The sequence below is a fragment of the Trichosurus vulpecula genome, chromosome 6 (genome assembly GCF_011100635.1).
Source record: "Trichosurus vulpecula isolate mTriVul1 chromosome 6, mTriVul1.pri, whole genome shotgun sequence".
Taxonomy (NCBI): Eukaryota; Metazoa; Chordata; class Mammalia; order Diprotodontia; family Phalangeridae; genus Trichosurus; species Trichosurus vulpecula.
The window spans coordinates 261,412,163-261,430,901 of record NC_050578.1 but is presented as its reverse complement, the minus strand read 5'-3'; the positions used below and the strand labels follow the sequence as shown (position 1 = coordinate 261,430,901).

At 35.8% G+C, this 18,739-nt stretch overlaps 1 protein-coding gene and 1 pseudogene across 1 annotated transcript; both read right to left on the bottom strand.

The window, feature by feature from the left end:
• Positions 1-662: 662 nt before the first annotated feature.
• LOC118853313 (olfactory receptor 4C15-like) lies at positions 663-1,595 on the bottom strand. Its single transcript, XM_036763329.1, has one exon. It carries the CDS (start codon positions 1,593-1,595, stop codon positions 663-665), a length of 933 nt encoding a protein of 310 aa, XP_036619224.1.
• A 6,936-nt stretch (positions 1,596-8,531) lies between these two features.
• Positions 8,532-9,458, bottom strand: LOC118853703 (annotated as a pseudogene).
• Positions 9,459-18,739: the final 9,281 nt, after the last annotated feature.

Here is an 18,739-nt window from a genome sequence, read left to right as displayed (position 1 = left end):
TGAGGCTGGTGACCTGCACCGCACTCCTTTGCTCAAGTTAAAGTCAACTGCAAGTCCTGTCATCATTCCCATGATGCCATGGTGCTCTTCAAAAACAAAGGACAAAATACAATGTGGCCATGTGACTGGGCCTCAGTTTCCTCATCTTTAAAATCTATTTATCTTGGCTGTCACAAAATCAGAGAATGCCAGAATTAGAAGCAACCTCAGAGCCAGTCTACTGTATCTCATACTTATACAGGAATCCTTCAGTTCCCAGCCTGCCCATTCCACTTGGAATGACTGTTACAGTGTTTCCTTATATCAAATACGGTTTGCTTCTCTGTTATTTTTTGGAAATTCAATTCTTGTCCTAGAAGATGTTGATTGTTAGTATCCACTCTGAAATTCTGTGTTTTGTATTAGAAATTTCCTTTCCAGTCCTGACATTGATTATTCTGTGTTCTTGGCTTTCTTTAATAACTAAACCTTCTGTGTTTTAAGTACTATGATTCCATATGCCTATAAAATTCTTTTGTGAGTGAGTCTCTAAATCAGGTGGTTAATTAAGTTCACTTATATTAATATTTGCTTTATATGAAGCACTCTCTTTTCGATTATCAGGAAAAATCCTCTCTGACTCCCCTTCATAGAGAAAAACAATATTGCTTATTTCAAACTCTTTATTTTTCAACAGAAATTGTTGTTCCATTCCAAAACCTCCTCATAGCATTCTTCACTTCTGTGTTTCTAAAAGTATAAATCAAAGGATTTAATGTGGGAGTAATTATGGTATAAAATATTGCTACAGTTTTGTCAAAAGAAAGAGTAGAGGGAGGCCGTACATATATAAATATGCATGGGACAAAAAACATGACAATAACTGTGATGTGGGAGCCACAAGTAGAGAGGGCTTTGCGCCGTGCCTCTACTCTGTGTGTCCTCAGAGAATGCAAGATGACTCCATAAGAAACAAGCAAAATCAAAAAAATTATTGTACAAATCAACCCACTGTTAGCCACAACCATAAGACCAAGTACATGAGTGTCAGTACAGGCCAGTTTCAGTAAAGGATACAAGTCACAAAAAAAGTGATCTATCAGATTTGGGCCACAGAAGGATAATGGGATAATGAAAATCATTTGGATAATGGAATGAAGAAAGCCTCCTACCCAGGCCACCCCCACCAGAAGTGAACACAGGCGTTGACTCATGATGGTAACATAGTGCAAAGGCTTGCAGATGGCTACATAGCGGTCATAGGCCATGGCTGCAAGGAGGATCACCTCAACACCTGCAAAGAAATGCTCTGCAAATAGCTGTGTCATACACCCTCTGAATGAGATAGTTTTCCTCTCATAGAGGGAATCCACTATTACTTTTGGGGCAATGGCAGAAGAGAAGCAGGCATCCTGGAAGGAAAGAAAGACTAGGAAGAAATACATGGGTGAACCCAGAAGAGAGGGACTAAAAATGATGGTCACAATGATAAATAAATTCAACCCCAGAGCTGTGAGGTAGAAAAATAGAAATATTACAAATATTATTTTCTGAACCTTTGGATTATGTGAAAGACCCAAGAGGATGAATTCAGTCACTTGGCTTTGATTGTGCATAATTAGGTGGTTTGAGTGTCTTGGCAATTACAGAGTACCTGGAGAGAGAGAGAGAGACAGGCAGAGAGACAGAGAAGAGTAACTGAGACTTTTTAAAAAAATTTTCAGAACTGCAGGCAGGCGTTTGAAACATGCATGTTCAAAAGACACTCAAAAATAGTTTCTTTAACATTACTGGCAAACATAGGCACCTCTATGCTATCACTCACTAAAATAATGGGGGAATAAAATAGAATGTACACCTTTGTGATTTTTCTCTCTTATAGCCATATTTTACACAACACATAGGTATATAAACTCATGGATTTTAGATAGAATATTGAAGAAGGCACCCAAGACTTGCATTAAGCACAGATATATTGGGCACTTGCATTTATGTAGAGTTTGACAAGCAAATGCAAATTGGAAGCTTTGATAATTTCAGTTTTCAAAAATCCAGTTTAGAAATTGGAACATTGCTTTGGAGAGTAAATATATGTAACCTAAGAGAGATCTGGGCAGCCTGACAGCTATGTGACAATGCTGTCCAGCCAGGTAACAGACTTTGAGGAACATTAAAAGAAAGGAGGAAAGGGTTGGAAAGGAAAAGTGGAAGGGGTCTGAGCAAAAAAGAAACAATTGACCTACTTCAATATTTGATCCAATTTGCTCCGTGTAATCTCATCTCATTTTCCATAGGAATAAGCGTACAATGATCCATTTCCCACCAATTACTGGTACCTTACATAAGAGTATTTCCTACAAAACATCCTTTCATGTTTCATCTTCAATTTAAGTGATTTATAGTTACTTTGAAGTTGAAAAGATTGATAATTCATAGGAAGGGGGTTTTTGAGGTTGTTTGTGAGAGGAAATGGTTGTTGGAGAAAAACAAAAAGAGCTGTTGCTTTATTGTTGAGATCTCCAAAGCAAAAATCTGAATTTTGCCATCTGCTCTGATTTCTTTGAGAAGCTACTGAAATCATTTCCATATTAGTTAGTGGATAGATTATATTAAAGGACCCAGTTAGTTTCTGTCTGCCTTCTAAAAATAATACTTCTTACTCAACTTCTGCATGATGAGTTTTAAAGTATTTACTTCAGGAATAGGAAGGCTTTTGCTGATCTACCTAAATCTTTTTGCCTCATCATACTTCGAAGCCCTATCTAAATGCTGCTACTACTAATTAAATTTCTACCTGAATATCACATGTAGGTCATGAATTAAATGCCTTCGGTCAGATTATTACCTGTCCTATATATTTGAATTACAGAATTAAGAAACAATCTAAGGAGTTTGAGGGACACTTTATAATAGCAACTACTCCTTTTTGTTTATTTGTTTTCCTCCTGTAGAACTTTAGCATGTACTCATTTGGCAGAATGCCAGATACTTCTCACATTTAGTGTTTTCATCTATGAAATGGTAATAATAACAATAACAATATTAATAATAATAACTCTGGAGTCTAATGTAGTGACTTTTTATGAATCTCCAATATGATAAATTGTAATGTTTTGCAAACATTGTGTCATACAAAAGTCTCTTAACATAACGTTGTTATTTTTATTTCACATAACACACATTTATATATCATTTGGTTATCATAACTGAATAATAATATAGTAAAGGTATTATTCCATTTTATACATGATAAAACTGATTAAAAGATGTTTAACTGAGCTGCCTATCAACGTAGAGCTTCTAAGTGTCAAAGGAGACATTTCAACACAGATCTTTGTTAATACCAACTTCAGATTTCTTTCCATTACACCTTTGACTCTCTCCTAGTTTGTTTGTTTGTTTGTTTTTTGTTGTTGTTGTTGGTTTGTATGTTTGTTTTGTTTTGCATTCAAAACTAAGTCTGTGAGTACACCCAAACCTGACCCAGAGGGGGAGCTAAATTGACCAAGTGTTCCTGGCAAAGTCCAGAATTGAATTTATTCATAACTCTAATGCCTGTGTCATTTAAATAAACCATAGAATCAGCACACAGGTGACTGAAGGGTCCAAAACACCCACAGATCTCATTTAACACATGAAATCGTCTCAGAAAGATGAAGTTACTTGTGTGATTTCTCAAAGGTTCTCAGTGTTAGAACAAAGATTAGCACCCAGAGTTTCTGAGTTTTTTGTTTAAACCAACAAATTGTTTAAATTATCCTGCAAACACTTAGGAATAGAGGCTTTCCCTATGCACCTATCTTCCCTGACACTCTTGTTATTTTTTTAGTCCAAAAACATAAAATGTTTATGTTTCATCAGGAAATCTTTAAACCACATACTTTCTCAAGCAAACACAGTATTGTCATAAAGTTAAAAAGGACTCTGATCCATATCTATCCGCCTCAAAAGCTCAATTACTAGGAGGCTCTTTATTCTTGCCTTCACCACCATCACCTGAGCATTCTTTGTTTCCTTCTCTGTCTCTGACTTCGTTTCTGTTTCTTTGTTTTCGTCTTTGTGTCTTTAACTCTCTATTCGATCATTTTCTCACCTTATTTTGATGCAGTTATCCACTTACATCAATCATGACTTTGTCTTGCCTTTCTTCTGTGGATAAAATAATATCAGGAAACAAGGTGTTATTACTGCTATTTGCTCTCTCAAATTTCATAAAGCATGGCATAAAATTATAACTGACATTTATATTATGCTCTAAATTTGAAATAAAATCATTTATTATCTAATTTAACAATCAAAATAAACCTGTGAGAGAGATACTATAAACTTTATTTTATAAAAATCCTGAAACTCAGAAAGGTTTAGTGACTTGTCTCTAGACACAGAGCAAAGGAAAAAAAAATCAGAAGCAACACCTTCTGACTCAAATTCCAAAGTGTAACATTTCCTCGATGCACAGTAAGAAGTAGTCTATTTGCCAGTAAGTCATCATTTTCACACATGATGGGATAATATAATTGCATGTCTAGAAAAGAGTTAAATTTTAAAAAAAAGAATGCTATATTGAATGCCAAAATGATTTTTAATCAGTCACCTCAGAACCTCAGTATTCCATCCCAAAACTATTCTTGGACCATGAAGAGCAAGGATTTGACATGTTCCAGGCTCCAAGGGGAAATCAAATTTCAATACTTACTTCAAGAATCTGTGACTTGATGGAAACGTACAGTTATTTCTCTGGTGCTGGCTGCAAACCTTTGAAGACTGTCTATGCGTCATTGCAGCCAAAAGTAAAATGACCCTGGTGTTCATCTTTCTGGATTTGAAACCTTCATTACATTGGTCCTTTGGCAATTGATGCATCAGCCTCCTGTGGGCCACGGTGTTAACCCTTTCAATCTCAGGAAGACCTGATAAAGCCTGTAAACTGCTAGAAGAGACCTTGAGGTTATCTCTAGGCATTTAAAATATGAACTTGAAATCCTACGTAATTGAAAAATAATAGAAGTTTAAGGCCTTTTATCAAAGGAACATACTTTATTGTGGTTGTTAATATTTTTAATTTACTTATTCTCTATGTTTTTTTTTCATATCCTTTTACTACCTGTTAGTGGGGAATGGCTATTACATACTATAACAAAGGAGGTCTGCTATTACAGGTTCATTCTTTGTCAGACAGGAAGGATAGGAAGATAGCTTTGGAGGGGTTAATAATCTTACTTTATTCTAGTCTAGTCATCTCAAAAAGGTTGCTGATAATGGGAGCAACAGTTTCTACAGAATTCCCTAATCACCCTTCTAGCAGGGGCAGGCAAGAAGGCCAGGACGGCAACTACCCACCATGTCTCAACGGGGCCAATTGAGACAGGCACAGCTTGTGCACTCCCCTGAATCCCCTCAAGCCTCAGTGTGGGACAGTTGAGGCAAACACAGATTTCCCCCAAGCCTTGATGGAGGCCAACCAAGGCATGCACAGTATTCCATCTTATGTATTCAACCCTAAGTGTTCCCCTTCACTACTATTTTGTAGCCTGAAATTTTGTTAAAGCAATTGTTTCAAATAGTATCTTTCCTGATTCTCCAGTATTTTTGAAGAATATCATCATATCATCAGCACATGGGGCCAGTTTTATCTTTTATTCACCAAACTTTATACTTTTAATGGCATTCTCCTATGTTATTACTAATGCTAGCATTTCCAGAAAAAAAAATATTACATAATGAATGTAATAGTCAACACGCTTGCTTCTCTGGTATTTACTGCAAAAATTGTAGTGTAGCCTCATTAAATGTGATATTTGCTTTTGGTTAATTGATGAATCAATTATATACATATATATATATATATAGAGAGAGAGAGAGAGAGAGTATGTATGCATATATACATATATACACACACATATACATGAATGTATGTATGTGTGTATATATACATATATGTGTATGTATATATATGTATATATATGTGTGTGTGTGTGTATATATATATATATACATATATATATATATATATATATATATATATATATATATATATATATATATATATATATATATTCACTCTATGCCTATATTACCCTGTAGGAATTTTAGCAAAAGTGAATGTTGTTCTTTTTCAAAGGCATTTTCTATGTCTGACAAGATGAATGTGAAATTTGGGATATTCCAGTTTTTAATATTATTAAATAGATTTATTGTTTTTCTAACATTAAAACATCTCCTCATCCCTCCTATAAATTCAAACTTGGTGAAGGTTTTCTTAAAAAAATCCCCATTTCCTGACATGGTTTTTGAAAATAATATTAATGCTTAAAATTTAAAAGGTAATGAATTGACATTCATTAATGAAACTCCTCTAAAGGTGTTTTCTATGATTTGTTCTTCCCAGGTTGAGATATTGGGACTATATTTATTTCATGATGTAATTTTGGAAAGACATTTTCTCAAGTGCTATATGTGTGTATGTATGTACGTTTATATGATATAACATAAATATACTATAATAGAGAGTGATTAGTAGGCATACATAACAAAAATATATTGTATGTATAGATAGTCTATTTGTATATGCATTTTTGATTTGACTTACTATATGATGGTGTAAAATGTTATCATAATTTTAATTAAATGAAAATAAATTTAATTAAATTACATTTAATTAATTCACTTAAATTAAATTAAAATAATTAAATTAAAAATTATCATCATTTCCTTTTCATATGACCACAAGCCATGAATTTTATGATAATTAAATTTTTGTATTTTTTTCTCCCAGCAATTAGCATTAAGCCTACTGGTCTATTCTTAGATCACCTTTTTTTCTTCTATTTGAAAATAGGGCTACTTTACTCCTTCCCTAATGAAGAAAACCTTTGCAGTTTATCAGGAGTCATCAAAGGTTGCTGGCAGCAACTAAACCATCACATATTTAAGTGCTTCTGGTACTCAAGATGTGATCTCATTAGGCTGGAGACATGAACATATTAAAGCCATTAAATACCATCTAATCCAATAAATTAAATTAGAATTCATTTTCCAAGTAATCTTTGTTTGGTGATTAAATTATGAAGCGTGGAAATGATTGCTTGCTGAAATGATGAAAGCTGATGAAGATGTAAGCAGATGATGGAGGCCTTCTTCACATATGTCTCACCTTTCAAAGCACTCACTTTTTGAGACTCAAAAGGACAAACTTTGAATTTGTTATTTTCTCCTTGTTCTCCTTCATATAAATTTTTTTTCGAGGATGAAATAGATTCCTAGACTAAATTCTCAACCTCTTTGAAACTACTAGAAGACAACCTGCTCATGCTTCCCTTTATCAGAATAAATCTATTTCCATACCCGCTATCTATTCATTATATCTTGACCACTACCTGACTTTATGATTTAAATAATCTTACTTTCAAAATTTTATGTCTAACATATCCTGCTTTTCTACACTCCTAACCCGAACAGTGGACATAGACAAGGAATTAGTATAGGGGTCTTTCTCAGCTATCACTGTGTAAGGAAATATTCCCATATTGTCCAATTGGCTTTTAAGGATTGAAAAGAGCATCCATGCACCAAGAGTGTGAAGTACTGGTTCTAGAATAAGCTCATGTCTAATGTATCCATGTGGTAACTGTTTGTCTTTGGAACAGCAACCCTGAGGGTCTTCCCCTCCCAGCTGGATTTTCTTTTTTTTTTATTAAAGGGGCCAACCCTTCACTCACTTCTTAAAGAGGCCTATTCATTGAATGAGCCTTACCTCACTCTAAGTGAGTTCATGAAAAAGCCTTAGCCTAAAAGGGCCAGGGTCTCCCATCGCATCCTGGGACATCTCCAGTCATCCTGATGAATATCTGGTCACTGGATTCAGATGGCTCTGGAGGAGAAAGTGAGGCTGGTGACCTTACACAGCCCTCCCTGACTCAAATCACAGTCAATTGCAAGTCATGTCATCATTTCCCTGATGCCATGGAGCCCTTCGAAAACAAAGGACAGAATACAATGTGGCCACGTGACTGGGCCTCAGTTTCCTCATCTTTAAAATCTATTTATCTTGACTATCACAAAATCAGAGAATGTCAGAATTAGAAGCAACCTCAGAGCCAGTCTACTGTATCTCATACTTATACAGGAATCCTTCAGTTCCCAGCCTGCCCATTCCACTTGGAATGACTGTTACACTGTTTCCTTATATCAAATATGGTTTGCTTCTCTGTTATTTTTTAGAAATTCAATTCTTGTCCTAGAAGATGTTGATTGTTAGTATCCACTCTGAAATTCTGTGTTTTGTATTAGAAATTTCCTTTCCAGTCCTGACATTGATTGTTCTGTGTTCTTGGCTTTCTTTAATAACTCAACCTCCTGTGTTTTAAGTTCTATGATTCCATATGCCTATAAAATTCTTTTGTGAATGAGTCTCTAAATCTGGTGGTTAATTAAGTTCACTCATATTAAAATTTGCTTTATATGAAACACTCTCTTTTAGATTGTTAGGAAAAATTCTCTCTGACTCCCTCTCCTACAGAAAAACAATATTGCTTATTTCAAACTCCTTATTTCTAAACAGAAATTGTTGTTCTATTCCAAAACCTCCTCATGGCATTCTTCACTTCTGTGTTTCTAAAAGTATAAATCAACGGATTTAATGTGGGAGTAATTATGGTATAAAATATTGCTACAGTTTTGTCAAAAGAAAGAGTAGAAGGGGGCCGTACATATATAAATATGCATGGGACAAAAAACATGACAACAACTGTGATGTGAGAACCACAAGTAGAGAGGGCTTTGTGCCACGCCTGTGCTCTGTGTGTCCTCAGAGAGTGCAAGATGACTCCATAAGAAACAAGCAAAATCAAAAAAATTGTTGTACAAATCAACCCACTGTTAGCCACAATCATAAGACCAAGTGCATGAGTGTCAGTACAGGCCAGTTTCAGTAAAGGACACAAGTCACACAAAAAGTGATCCATCACATTGGGGCCACAGAAGGGTAATGGGATAATGAAGATCATTTGGATAGTGGAATGAAGAAAGCCTCCTACCCAGGCCACCTCCACCAGAAGTGAACACAAGCGTTGACTCGTGATGGTAGTATGGTGCAAAGGCTTGCAGATGGCTACATAGCGGTCCTAGGCCATGGCTGCAAGGAGGATCATCTCAACACCTGCAAGAAAATGCTCTGCAAACAGCTGTGTCATACACCCTCTGAATGAGATAGTTTTCCTCTCATAGAGGGAATCCACTATTACTTTTGGGGCAATGGCAGAAGAGAAGCAGGCATCCTGGAAGGAAAGAAAGGCTAGGAAGAAGTACATGGGTGAACCCAGAAGAGAGGGACTACAAATGATGGTCACAACAATAAATAAATTCGCCCCCAGAGCTATGAGGTAGAAAACCAGAAATATTACAAATATTATTTTCTGAACTTCTGGATTATGTGAAAGTCCCAAGAGGATGAATTCAGTCACTTGACTTTGATTGTCCATAATTCGGTGGTTTGAGTGTCTTGGCAATTACAGAGTACCTGGAGAGAGAGAGAGAGACAGAGAGAGAGAAAGAGAGACAGAGAGAGAAACTGAGACTTTTTAAAAAATTTTCAGAATGGCAGGCAGGTGTTTTAAACATGCATGTTCAAAAGACACTCAAAAATAATTTCTTTAACATTACTGGCAAACATAGGCACCTCTATGCTATCATTCACTAAAATAATGGGGGAATAAAATAGAATATACACCTTTGTGATTTTTCTCTCTTATAGCCATATTTTACACAATGCATAGTTATATAAACTCATGGATTTCAGGTAGAATATTGAGGAAAAAGAAGTCAATGGGGGAATGGCACACAAGACTTGCATTAACCACAGATATATTGGGCTCTTGCATATATGTAGAGTGTGACAAGCAAATGCAAAAAAAAAAACAGTTTCGTAACTTCAGTTTTCAAAAAGCCGATTTAGAAATTGGGACATTGCTTTGGAGGGTAGATATATGGAACCTAAGAGAGATCTAGGCAGCCTGACAGCTATGTGACAATGCTGTCCAGTCAGGTAACAGGCGTTGAGGAATATTAAAAGAAAGGAAGAAAGGGTTGGAACGGAAAAGTGGAAGGGTGTCTGAGTACAAAAAAAATTGGTGTACTTCAATATTTGATCCAATTTGCCCTGTGTAATCTCATTTCATTTTCCATAGGAATAAGCATACAATGATCCAACTCCCACCAATTACTGGTACCTTACATGAGAGTATTTCTTGCAAAACATCCTTTCGTGTTTCATCTTCAATTTGAGTGATTTTGAGTTACTTTGAAGTTGAAAAGATTGATAATTCATAGGAAGGGGGTTTTTGAGGTTGTTTGTGAGAGGAAATGGTTGTTGGAGAAAAACAAAAAGAGCTGTTGCTTTATTGTTGAGATCTCCAAAGCAAAAATCTGAATTTTGCCATTTGCTCTGATTTCTTTGAGTAGCTACTGAAATCATTTCCATATTAGTTAGTGGATAGATTATATTAAAGGACCCAGTTAGTTTCTGTCTGCCTTCTAAAAATAATACTTCTTAATCAACTTCTACATGATGATTTTTAAAGAATTTACTTCAGGAGTAGGAAGGCTTTTGCTCATCTACCTAAATCTTTTTGCCTCATCAAACTTTGAAGCACTATATAAATGCTGGCTACTACTAAATGCTTTTGGAGAGATTATCACATGTCCTGTATATTTGAATTACAGAATTAAGAAACAATCTAAGGAATTGAGGGACATTTTATAATAGCAACTACTCTTTTTTTGTTTGTTTGTTTTCCTCCTGTAGAACTTCAGCATGTGCTCATTTGGCAGAATGCCAGATACTTCTTACATTTAGTGTTTTCATCTATGAAATGGTGATAATAATAATAGCAATATTAATAGAAATAAACTCTAGAATCTAATGTAGTGACTTTTTATGAATCTCCAATATGATAACTTGCAATGCTTTGCAAACATTGTTTCATACAAAAGTATCTTAACATAATAACCACAAACATAATATTGTTATTATTATTTCACATAATGCACATTAACATTTCATTTGGTCATCATAACTGAGTAACAACATAGAAAAGGTATTATTCCGTTTTATACGTGAGGAAATTAAATAAAAGAGAGTTTAACTGAGCTGCCTATCAACATAGAGCCTTTAAGTGTCAAAGGAGACATTTCAATGCACATCCTTGTTAATACCAAGTTCAGATCTCTTTTCATTACACCTTTGACTCTCTCCTAGTTTGTTTGTTTGTTTGTTTTTTGTTACTGTTGTTGGTTTGTATGTTTGCTCCCCCAGAGGGGGAGTTAAAATGACCAAGTGTTCCTGGCAAAGTACAGAAGTGAATTTATTCATAACTCTAATGCCTGAGTCATTTAAATAATCCATAGAATCAGCACACAGGTGACTGAAGGGTGCAAACCACTCACAGGTCTCATTTAACACATGACACTGGCAGATAAAGTAACTCGCATGATTTCTTAGTGTGAGAACAAAGATTAGCACCCAAAGTTTCTGAGTTTTAAACAACAAATTGTTTAAATTATCCTGCAAATACTTAGAACTAGAGGTTTTCCCTATGCACCTATCTTCCCTGACACTCCTGTCATTTCCTTAATCCAAAAACACAAAATGTATATATTTCATCAGGAAATCTTTAAACCACATACTTTCTTAAGCAAATACAGTATTGTCACAATGTTAAAAAAAAAAACCTCTAATCCATATCTATCTGCCTCAAAAGCTCAATTACTAGGTGGCTCTTTAGTCCTTGCCTTCATCACCATCACCCAAGCATTCTTTATTTCCTTCTCTGTCTCTGAACTTTTTTTCTGTTTCTTTGTTTTAATCTTTGCGTCTTTAACTCTCTATTTGATTATTTCCTCACCTTATTTTGATGCAGTTATCCACTTACATTATTCGTAACTTTGTCTATCTTTCCTTCTGTGGATAAAATAATATCAGGCAACATGGTGTTATTATGACTATTTCTTCTCTCAAATTTTATAAAGCATGGCATAAAATTATAACTGACATTTACATGATGCTCTAAATTTGAAAAAAAATCATACATTATCTTATTTAAGAATCAAAATAAGCCTGTGAGAGACATACTAGAAACCTTATTTTACAGATGAAAACCCTAAAACTCAGAAAGGTTTATTTACTTGTCTCTAGACAAACAGCAGAGAAAAAAATCAGAAGACCTTCTGACTCAAATTCCAAAGTGTAACATTTCCTCTATGCACAGTTAGAGAATTTCCAAGAAATAGTCTATTTGGCAATAAGTCATCACTTTCACAAATGATGGGATAACAGAATTGCATGTCTATAAAAGGGTAAAGTTAAAAAAAAGAATGCTATTTTGAATTCCACCATGGTATTTAATCAGTCACCTCATAATTTCTGTATTTCATCCCCAAACTATTCTTGGACTATGAATAACAATGAAGGATTTGGCATGTTCCAGGCTCCAAGGGGAAATCAAATTTCATTACTTACTTCAAGAATCTGTGACTTGATTGAAATGTACAGTTATTTCACTGGTGCTGGTTGCAAACCTTTGAAGACAGCCTGTGCATTGTTGCAACCAAAAGTAAAATAAGGCCTGCTGGATATGAACTTTTCATTACCTTAGTTCTTTGGCAATTGATGCATCAGCCATCTGTGGGCCAGGGTGCTAATACTTTCAATCTCAGGAAGACCTGATAAAGCCTGTAAACGGGTAGGAGAAACCCTGAGGTTATCTCTAGGCAGTTAAAATATGAACTTGAAATCTTATGTAATTGAAAAATAATAGAAGTTAAAAGGCTTTTATCAGAGGACATTGGTCGTGCCCTGGGTTCCATTTGCATATAACTTGACAGGTGAATTATGAGAAAGATAAATGTGTTCACCTCTCAAGGGTGTATGATGCCTTCACACCTCAATTAGACCCTGGAAGACCTATTTATAAATCTCATTCCCTACTGGTTATGACGATAGATATCTGCTGGAGTCAACTATGAAAGGTCTGTTTTGCAGCTAAGCAGGCTTTGTGGGTCTTTTCTGAATTCCAGTATCTATAGCAGAGAAAAAAGGGATGTCTCTGGCCCTTTTGAGTATGAAATGTTCTGTTCTATTCTCTGCTCTAGTGAGGCCTTTGCATGGTCTCCTGGGGGAAACAATCAGGTTTCATTGTTTATTATTTGAACTGGATTCCCTCAGAGCTTGTGGAATTATGGAAATCACTTCTCAAAATTTCCAGTGTTTTGGGGGAAAAATAATCCCCTACCAGGATAATTTGTCAAGACAGTATATATACATTTAAAAGTTTTTGAGAAATTTTGAAATGTCTTTTGAATTAATCTCTTAAATATGATTTCAATCAGAACAAAACCTTTATACTATTTTTCTTTACATGTCTGTATAGGAATAAGTTCTAATTTACATGATTCCTGATATGGGATGTACACCTCCTTACAGGACTTTCCTCTTTCTATTTACATTTCTTCCTTGTAGATCACAGAATCCTGATAGATTCACAGCAAGTACACACACTCACACACACATACACATATGCACATACATATACATATGTACATATATACCTATCTGTGAACATATGTGTGTAAAACTCTTACTTCCCAAACTTGAAATTCTACCATTCTGAATAAAAATAATTATTTCTATCTCTTTGTATATTTTTCACAAATTAAATCTATTTCTATTTAAAATTGCTAATAAAACTACAAATATGAATATATATACATATATATACACGCACGTATACCCACATTCATATAAATGTACACACACACATATATATGTATAAAATATATTGATACATACATATAAATGTATATGTGTGTATATATTTCTTCCATAGTGTCATAGAACTAGAGATGGAAGGGAGATGAGCAGTGTCCTAATCCAGACTTCTAAGTTTGATGTTGAGGAAACTGCGGCATGGGGAAATTACATAATTTGTCTAATATCAGTATGCTAGACTGAATTGTTTCCAATTGAACTGTCTTAGGAAGATTCTGAAGATTACCAACCAGGATGAGATACCAGACACTGAATTCCTTTCTCAAATTGAACTGCCAAACATTCAAACTCTATTACAGAGAGTGCAACCGTGAGAGGCTGGCCACATTATTTGAACACAAAATGTACACTTGCCAAAAAGACCATTTTATGGAAAACTCACACACGGCAAGTGTTACCGTGGTGGTAAGAAGAAGCAATGCAAGGACATTCTCAAGGTCCCTCTTAAGAACTTTGGAATTGTTTGTGTGACTTGGGAGACACTGGCACAGGACCACTCAGCATGATGTGCCCATGTCAGAGAAGGTGCTGTACTCTAGGGGCAAAAGCAGAATTAAAACAGCTCAAAAGAAACACAAGATGCACAAACACCTATGGATTCCTCTAAAGGGTGAATCTGAACAAATTTTAGAGTGGCAGAATCCATAGAAAAGACAGTGTGTGGCAGATTTCCAGTCCAGGACATCCTAGAGGATGAAGAGCAGGGGTCTGTTGCACCCGATTGGGAGAGGAGCTCAGTCTGGCTTGCTGGCACAGACTCGATGGTGGTGAGGCTGAAGCAGACCCCAGCAGACTGAATCTTTGGCAGAGGTGGGGATTCCTGGAGATCTCAGGGCAGGAGTGGGGTCTGTTGGAACTATCTGAGACAGAAGCACAGACCTGTGCAGGGCCTGCAGTCTTGGCAGAAGCTAGTCCTGGGGCTATCAGCCCACAGACTGCATGTTTAAAAGTCACCTACTTAAACTTTCCTGAGCCAAGATGGCAGGGTAAGCAGTGAGTTGCTTTTACTCTCCCTTGTTGAGCTTGAAAAACCCAGAGAATATTCCCAATGGAAAAGTCCTGAAATAGTGGAGCCAGCAGAAAGAGGGCAGTCTTTTATCTCTAGCTTGGGAGGTTAGGAAGTTAACAGAAAAGCTCTCTCTCATCGTGGCTGGAACCAGTTCAGGGCAGGAGACATCCCAGCAAGCTAACAGCAAGCCTTACCTAAGTGGAATGGCAGGAGATCCTAAGCCCCAGGGTGGAGAAAAAGGCCAGCACCAACAACACTAGGCACACACCACCTCCAGCTCAGCACCAGGTAAAATAACAAACAACTACAACATCAAACTGCAAGCAGCTGAGGCTCCAGCATAGAAAACCAGTAACCACACCCCTATCCCCCAACATAAAAAGTCTGGGACAGTGCCTGCTGGGCCCCAGAAGCAGAGATAAATTTAAAGGCCAGGGAGAAAAGGCAAATAACATGAGGAAGAATAATAAAAAAATAAACGAACAGAGAGAAATATCTTGGTGACAAGGAAGAACCAAACACAAATTCAGGAGAGAACAACATGGTCAATATACCCACATCCAAAAAGTTAAACAGCAATATGAACTTGTCTCAAACCAAAAAAGCCTTCTTAAAAGAGCTCAAGAATGATTTTAATAGTCAAATAAAAGAAGTAGAAGAAAAATTTTAAAATATAATTGACAAAATGGGAAAAATGTACACTGAAGATAACTCTCTAAAAAGTGCAATTGGCCAAACTGAAGTGCAAATTGGCTAACTGAAGAAAACAATTGGTTAAAAATTATAATTTGGGAAACTGGAAGTTAATGCCTATGAGACATCAAGGATCAGTCAAACAAAATCAAAAGAATGAAGAAAAAAAAGGAAAACATAACATTACTCATTGGAAAAACAAGTGACCTGGAAAATAGATCCAGGAGAGACAATTTAAGAATTATTGGTCTACCTGAGAACCATGATGAAAAAAAGACCCTGGAAAACATCTTTCAAAAAATCATCGATGAAACCAGCCCTGAGGTACTAGAACCAGAAGGTAAAATTGTCATTGAAAGAATCCATTGACCACCTCCTGAAAGAGATCCCAAACTGAAAACACCAAGCAATATTCTAGCCAAATTCCAGAATTAACAGTTTAAGGAGAAAATACTGCAAGCAGCCAGAAAGAAACAATTCACATATTGTGGAACCACAGTCAGGATTACACAGGATCTTGCAGCTTCTACATTAAAAGATCAGAGGGTTTGGAATATGATATCCCATAAGTCAAAGGAGCTTGGATTACAACTGAGGATCAACTACCCAATGAAATCGAGCATAATCTTTTGAGGAGGAGATGGACATTCAATGAAATAGGGGACTTCCAAACTTTCCTGATGAAAAGACCAAAGCTCAGTAGAAAATTTGACCTTCAAATACAAGACTCAATAGAGGCCTAAAACGGTAAACTGGAAAGAGGAAAAAAATATTATTAAATAAGGACAAAGTGTTTACCTCCCTACATGGGAAAATGATACAACTCCTGAGAATTTTATCTTTATTATATTATATAGAAGGGAAATATACAGACAGAGGCGATGGATGCAAGTTGCTTTGGATGTGTTGAAAAAACCTAACTAGTGTAACCAGAATTGTCTTTGTTTTCTTTGAGTGACTCAATTTATCTCAGTGAGCTTTACTAGGTGCTAAGCCCCAGGCCCAAACCCCATTAGGTGTTAATGTAATCCATGTGGATGTGAACATCCCAGGGTCCTAAGGGGAGGGGTCAACTCAAGAACCAATCACCAGAGCCTGAGCTCTGGTGATTCAGATGATGTCTGATGATGTCTAAAGCCCTATAAGAAGGGAGGACAGAGCTATTGGTGCTCTGGAGATGGTGTTGATGAGGAGACTCCGGGCAGCTGTAGCTAAGGAGCCCTCCAGCTTGTAAACCCGGATGTTGAAACTTTGTTGAACTGTGGTAACTATCTGTTGGGACTTGAATCAGACAAAGTCTATTGATGTCTGTAATTTGCATTTTGTTTTGAAGTTCAGGGTGCTGGTTTTTTCCCCTGAACTAACTGAATGATAATTGAATTAAAAGTAAGCTTGTCAACCCCTTCACCTTGCTTTCCTTAATTAAGCAGATCGAAAGAACCTGTGCTGTTGGCAGCTTTCTGGGTGTTGGCTGTGGGTGAATCTTATACCCCCACAGAAGCTGCCAGCCGGGTTGTTGACACAACTAGTTGTGAAAAAAAGATTGTAATGGCAGAAGAGAAAAGGAAGAGGCAGAAAAGGGTAAATTACATCACATGAAAAAGCACAAAGATATATTACAGTAGAGGGAAAGAAGGGAGGGTGATGAGCATTGTTTGAATTTTACTCTCATTGGATTTGGCTCAAGGAGGGAATAACATACTACTAAGTTAGGTATAGAAATCTAACTTACCCTATAGGCAGTTGGAGGGGAAAGGAAAAAGAAAAGGGAGGGAGGACTAGAACAAAAGGAAGAAATAGTAAGAGAAGAGGGAGGAAAAGGGAGAGGTACTGATAGAAGGGAGGGAAGATTGAGGGAGGAGGCAGTCAAAAGCAAAAGGCTAGTGAGGAGAGAAAAGGAGAAAGAAAAGCATAAACCAGTAGAGGGATAGGATGGAGAGAAAGACACAAATAGTAATCATAATGTGAATGTGAATGGGTTGAACTCTCCCATAAAACAGAAGTAGAGAGCAGAATGGAATAAAAATCATAATCCTACAATATGTCATTTAAAAGAAACACATTTGAAACAGAGGAATAGGCAACAGGGGAAAAGTAAAAGGCTAGAGTAGAATATAGTATGTTTCAGCCAAAGTAAAAAAAAAAAAAAAAAGCAATCCTGATCTCAAACAAAGCAAATTCAAAAATAGATCTAATCAAAAGAGATAAGGAAGGAAAGTATATCCTGCTAAAAGGCACCACAGACAATGAAGAAATATGATTACTAAACATATATGCACCAAGTGGTATAGCATCCAAATTCTTAAGAGTCGAAGTTAAGGGAGTTACAGGAAGAGATTGACAGCAAAACTATACTAGTGGGGGACCTCAACCCCCCCCTCTCTGAACTAGATAAATGTAACCAAAAAATCAACAAGAAAGGAGTTAGGGAGGTGAATATGACTTTAGAAAAGTTAGATATTGTAGAAATCTGGATAAAATAGAATGGGGATAGAAAGGAATATTCCTTTTTCTCAGGGGTCCATGGCACCTACATAGAAATTGGCCATGTACTAGAACATAAAAACTTCACAGTCCAATGCAGAAAGTCAAAAATATTAAATGCATCCTTTTGAGATCATGATGCAATATATATATATATATATATATATATATATATATACATATATATATATATATATACATATATATATATATATATATATATATACATATATATATATGTGTGTGTGTGTGTGTGTGTGTGTGTAAAAAGGCCATGGAAAGCTAGACTAAAAAATTTTTTGGAAACTAAATAAGCTAATCCTAAAGAATGAGTGAGTCAAACAACAAATCATAGCAACAATTAATAACTTCATCCAAGAGAATGATAATAATGAGACAACATACCAAAACTTATGGGCTGCAGCAAAAGCAATTCTTAGGGGAAGTTATTTACCTCTAAATGCTTACATGAATAAAATAGAGAAAGTGGCGATCAATGAATTTGGAATGCAACTAAAAAAGATAGAAAAAAAGAATTAAAAGCCCCCAATTAAATACCAAATTAAAAATTCTGAGAACCAAAGAAGAGGTTAATAGAATTGAAATTAATAAAACTGTTCAACTAATAAGATAAGAGCTGGTTTTATGAAAAAACAACAATAAAATAGATAAATCTTTCATTAATTTGATTAAAAAAAAAGAAAGAGAATCAAATTATCAGCATCAAAAATGAAAAGGGTAAATTCACAACT

Coding starts and splice junctions, on each gene's coding strand:
- LOC118853313 (XM_036763329.1), bottom strand. CDS start 1,595: ATGCACAATCAAAGCCAAGTGACTGAATTCATCCTCTTGGGTCTTTCA.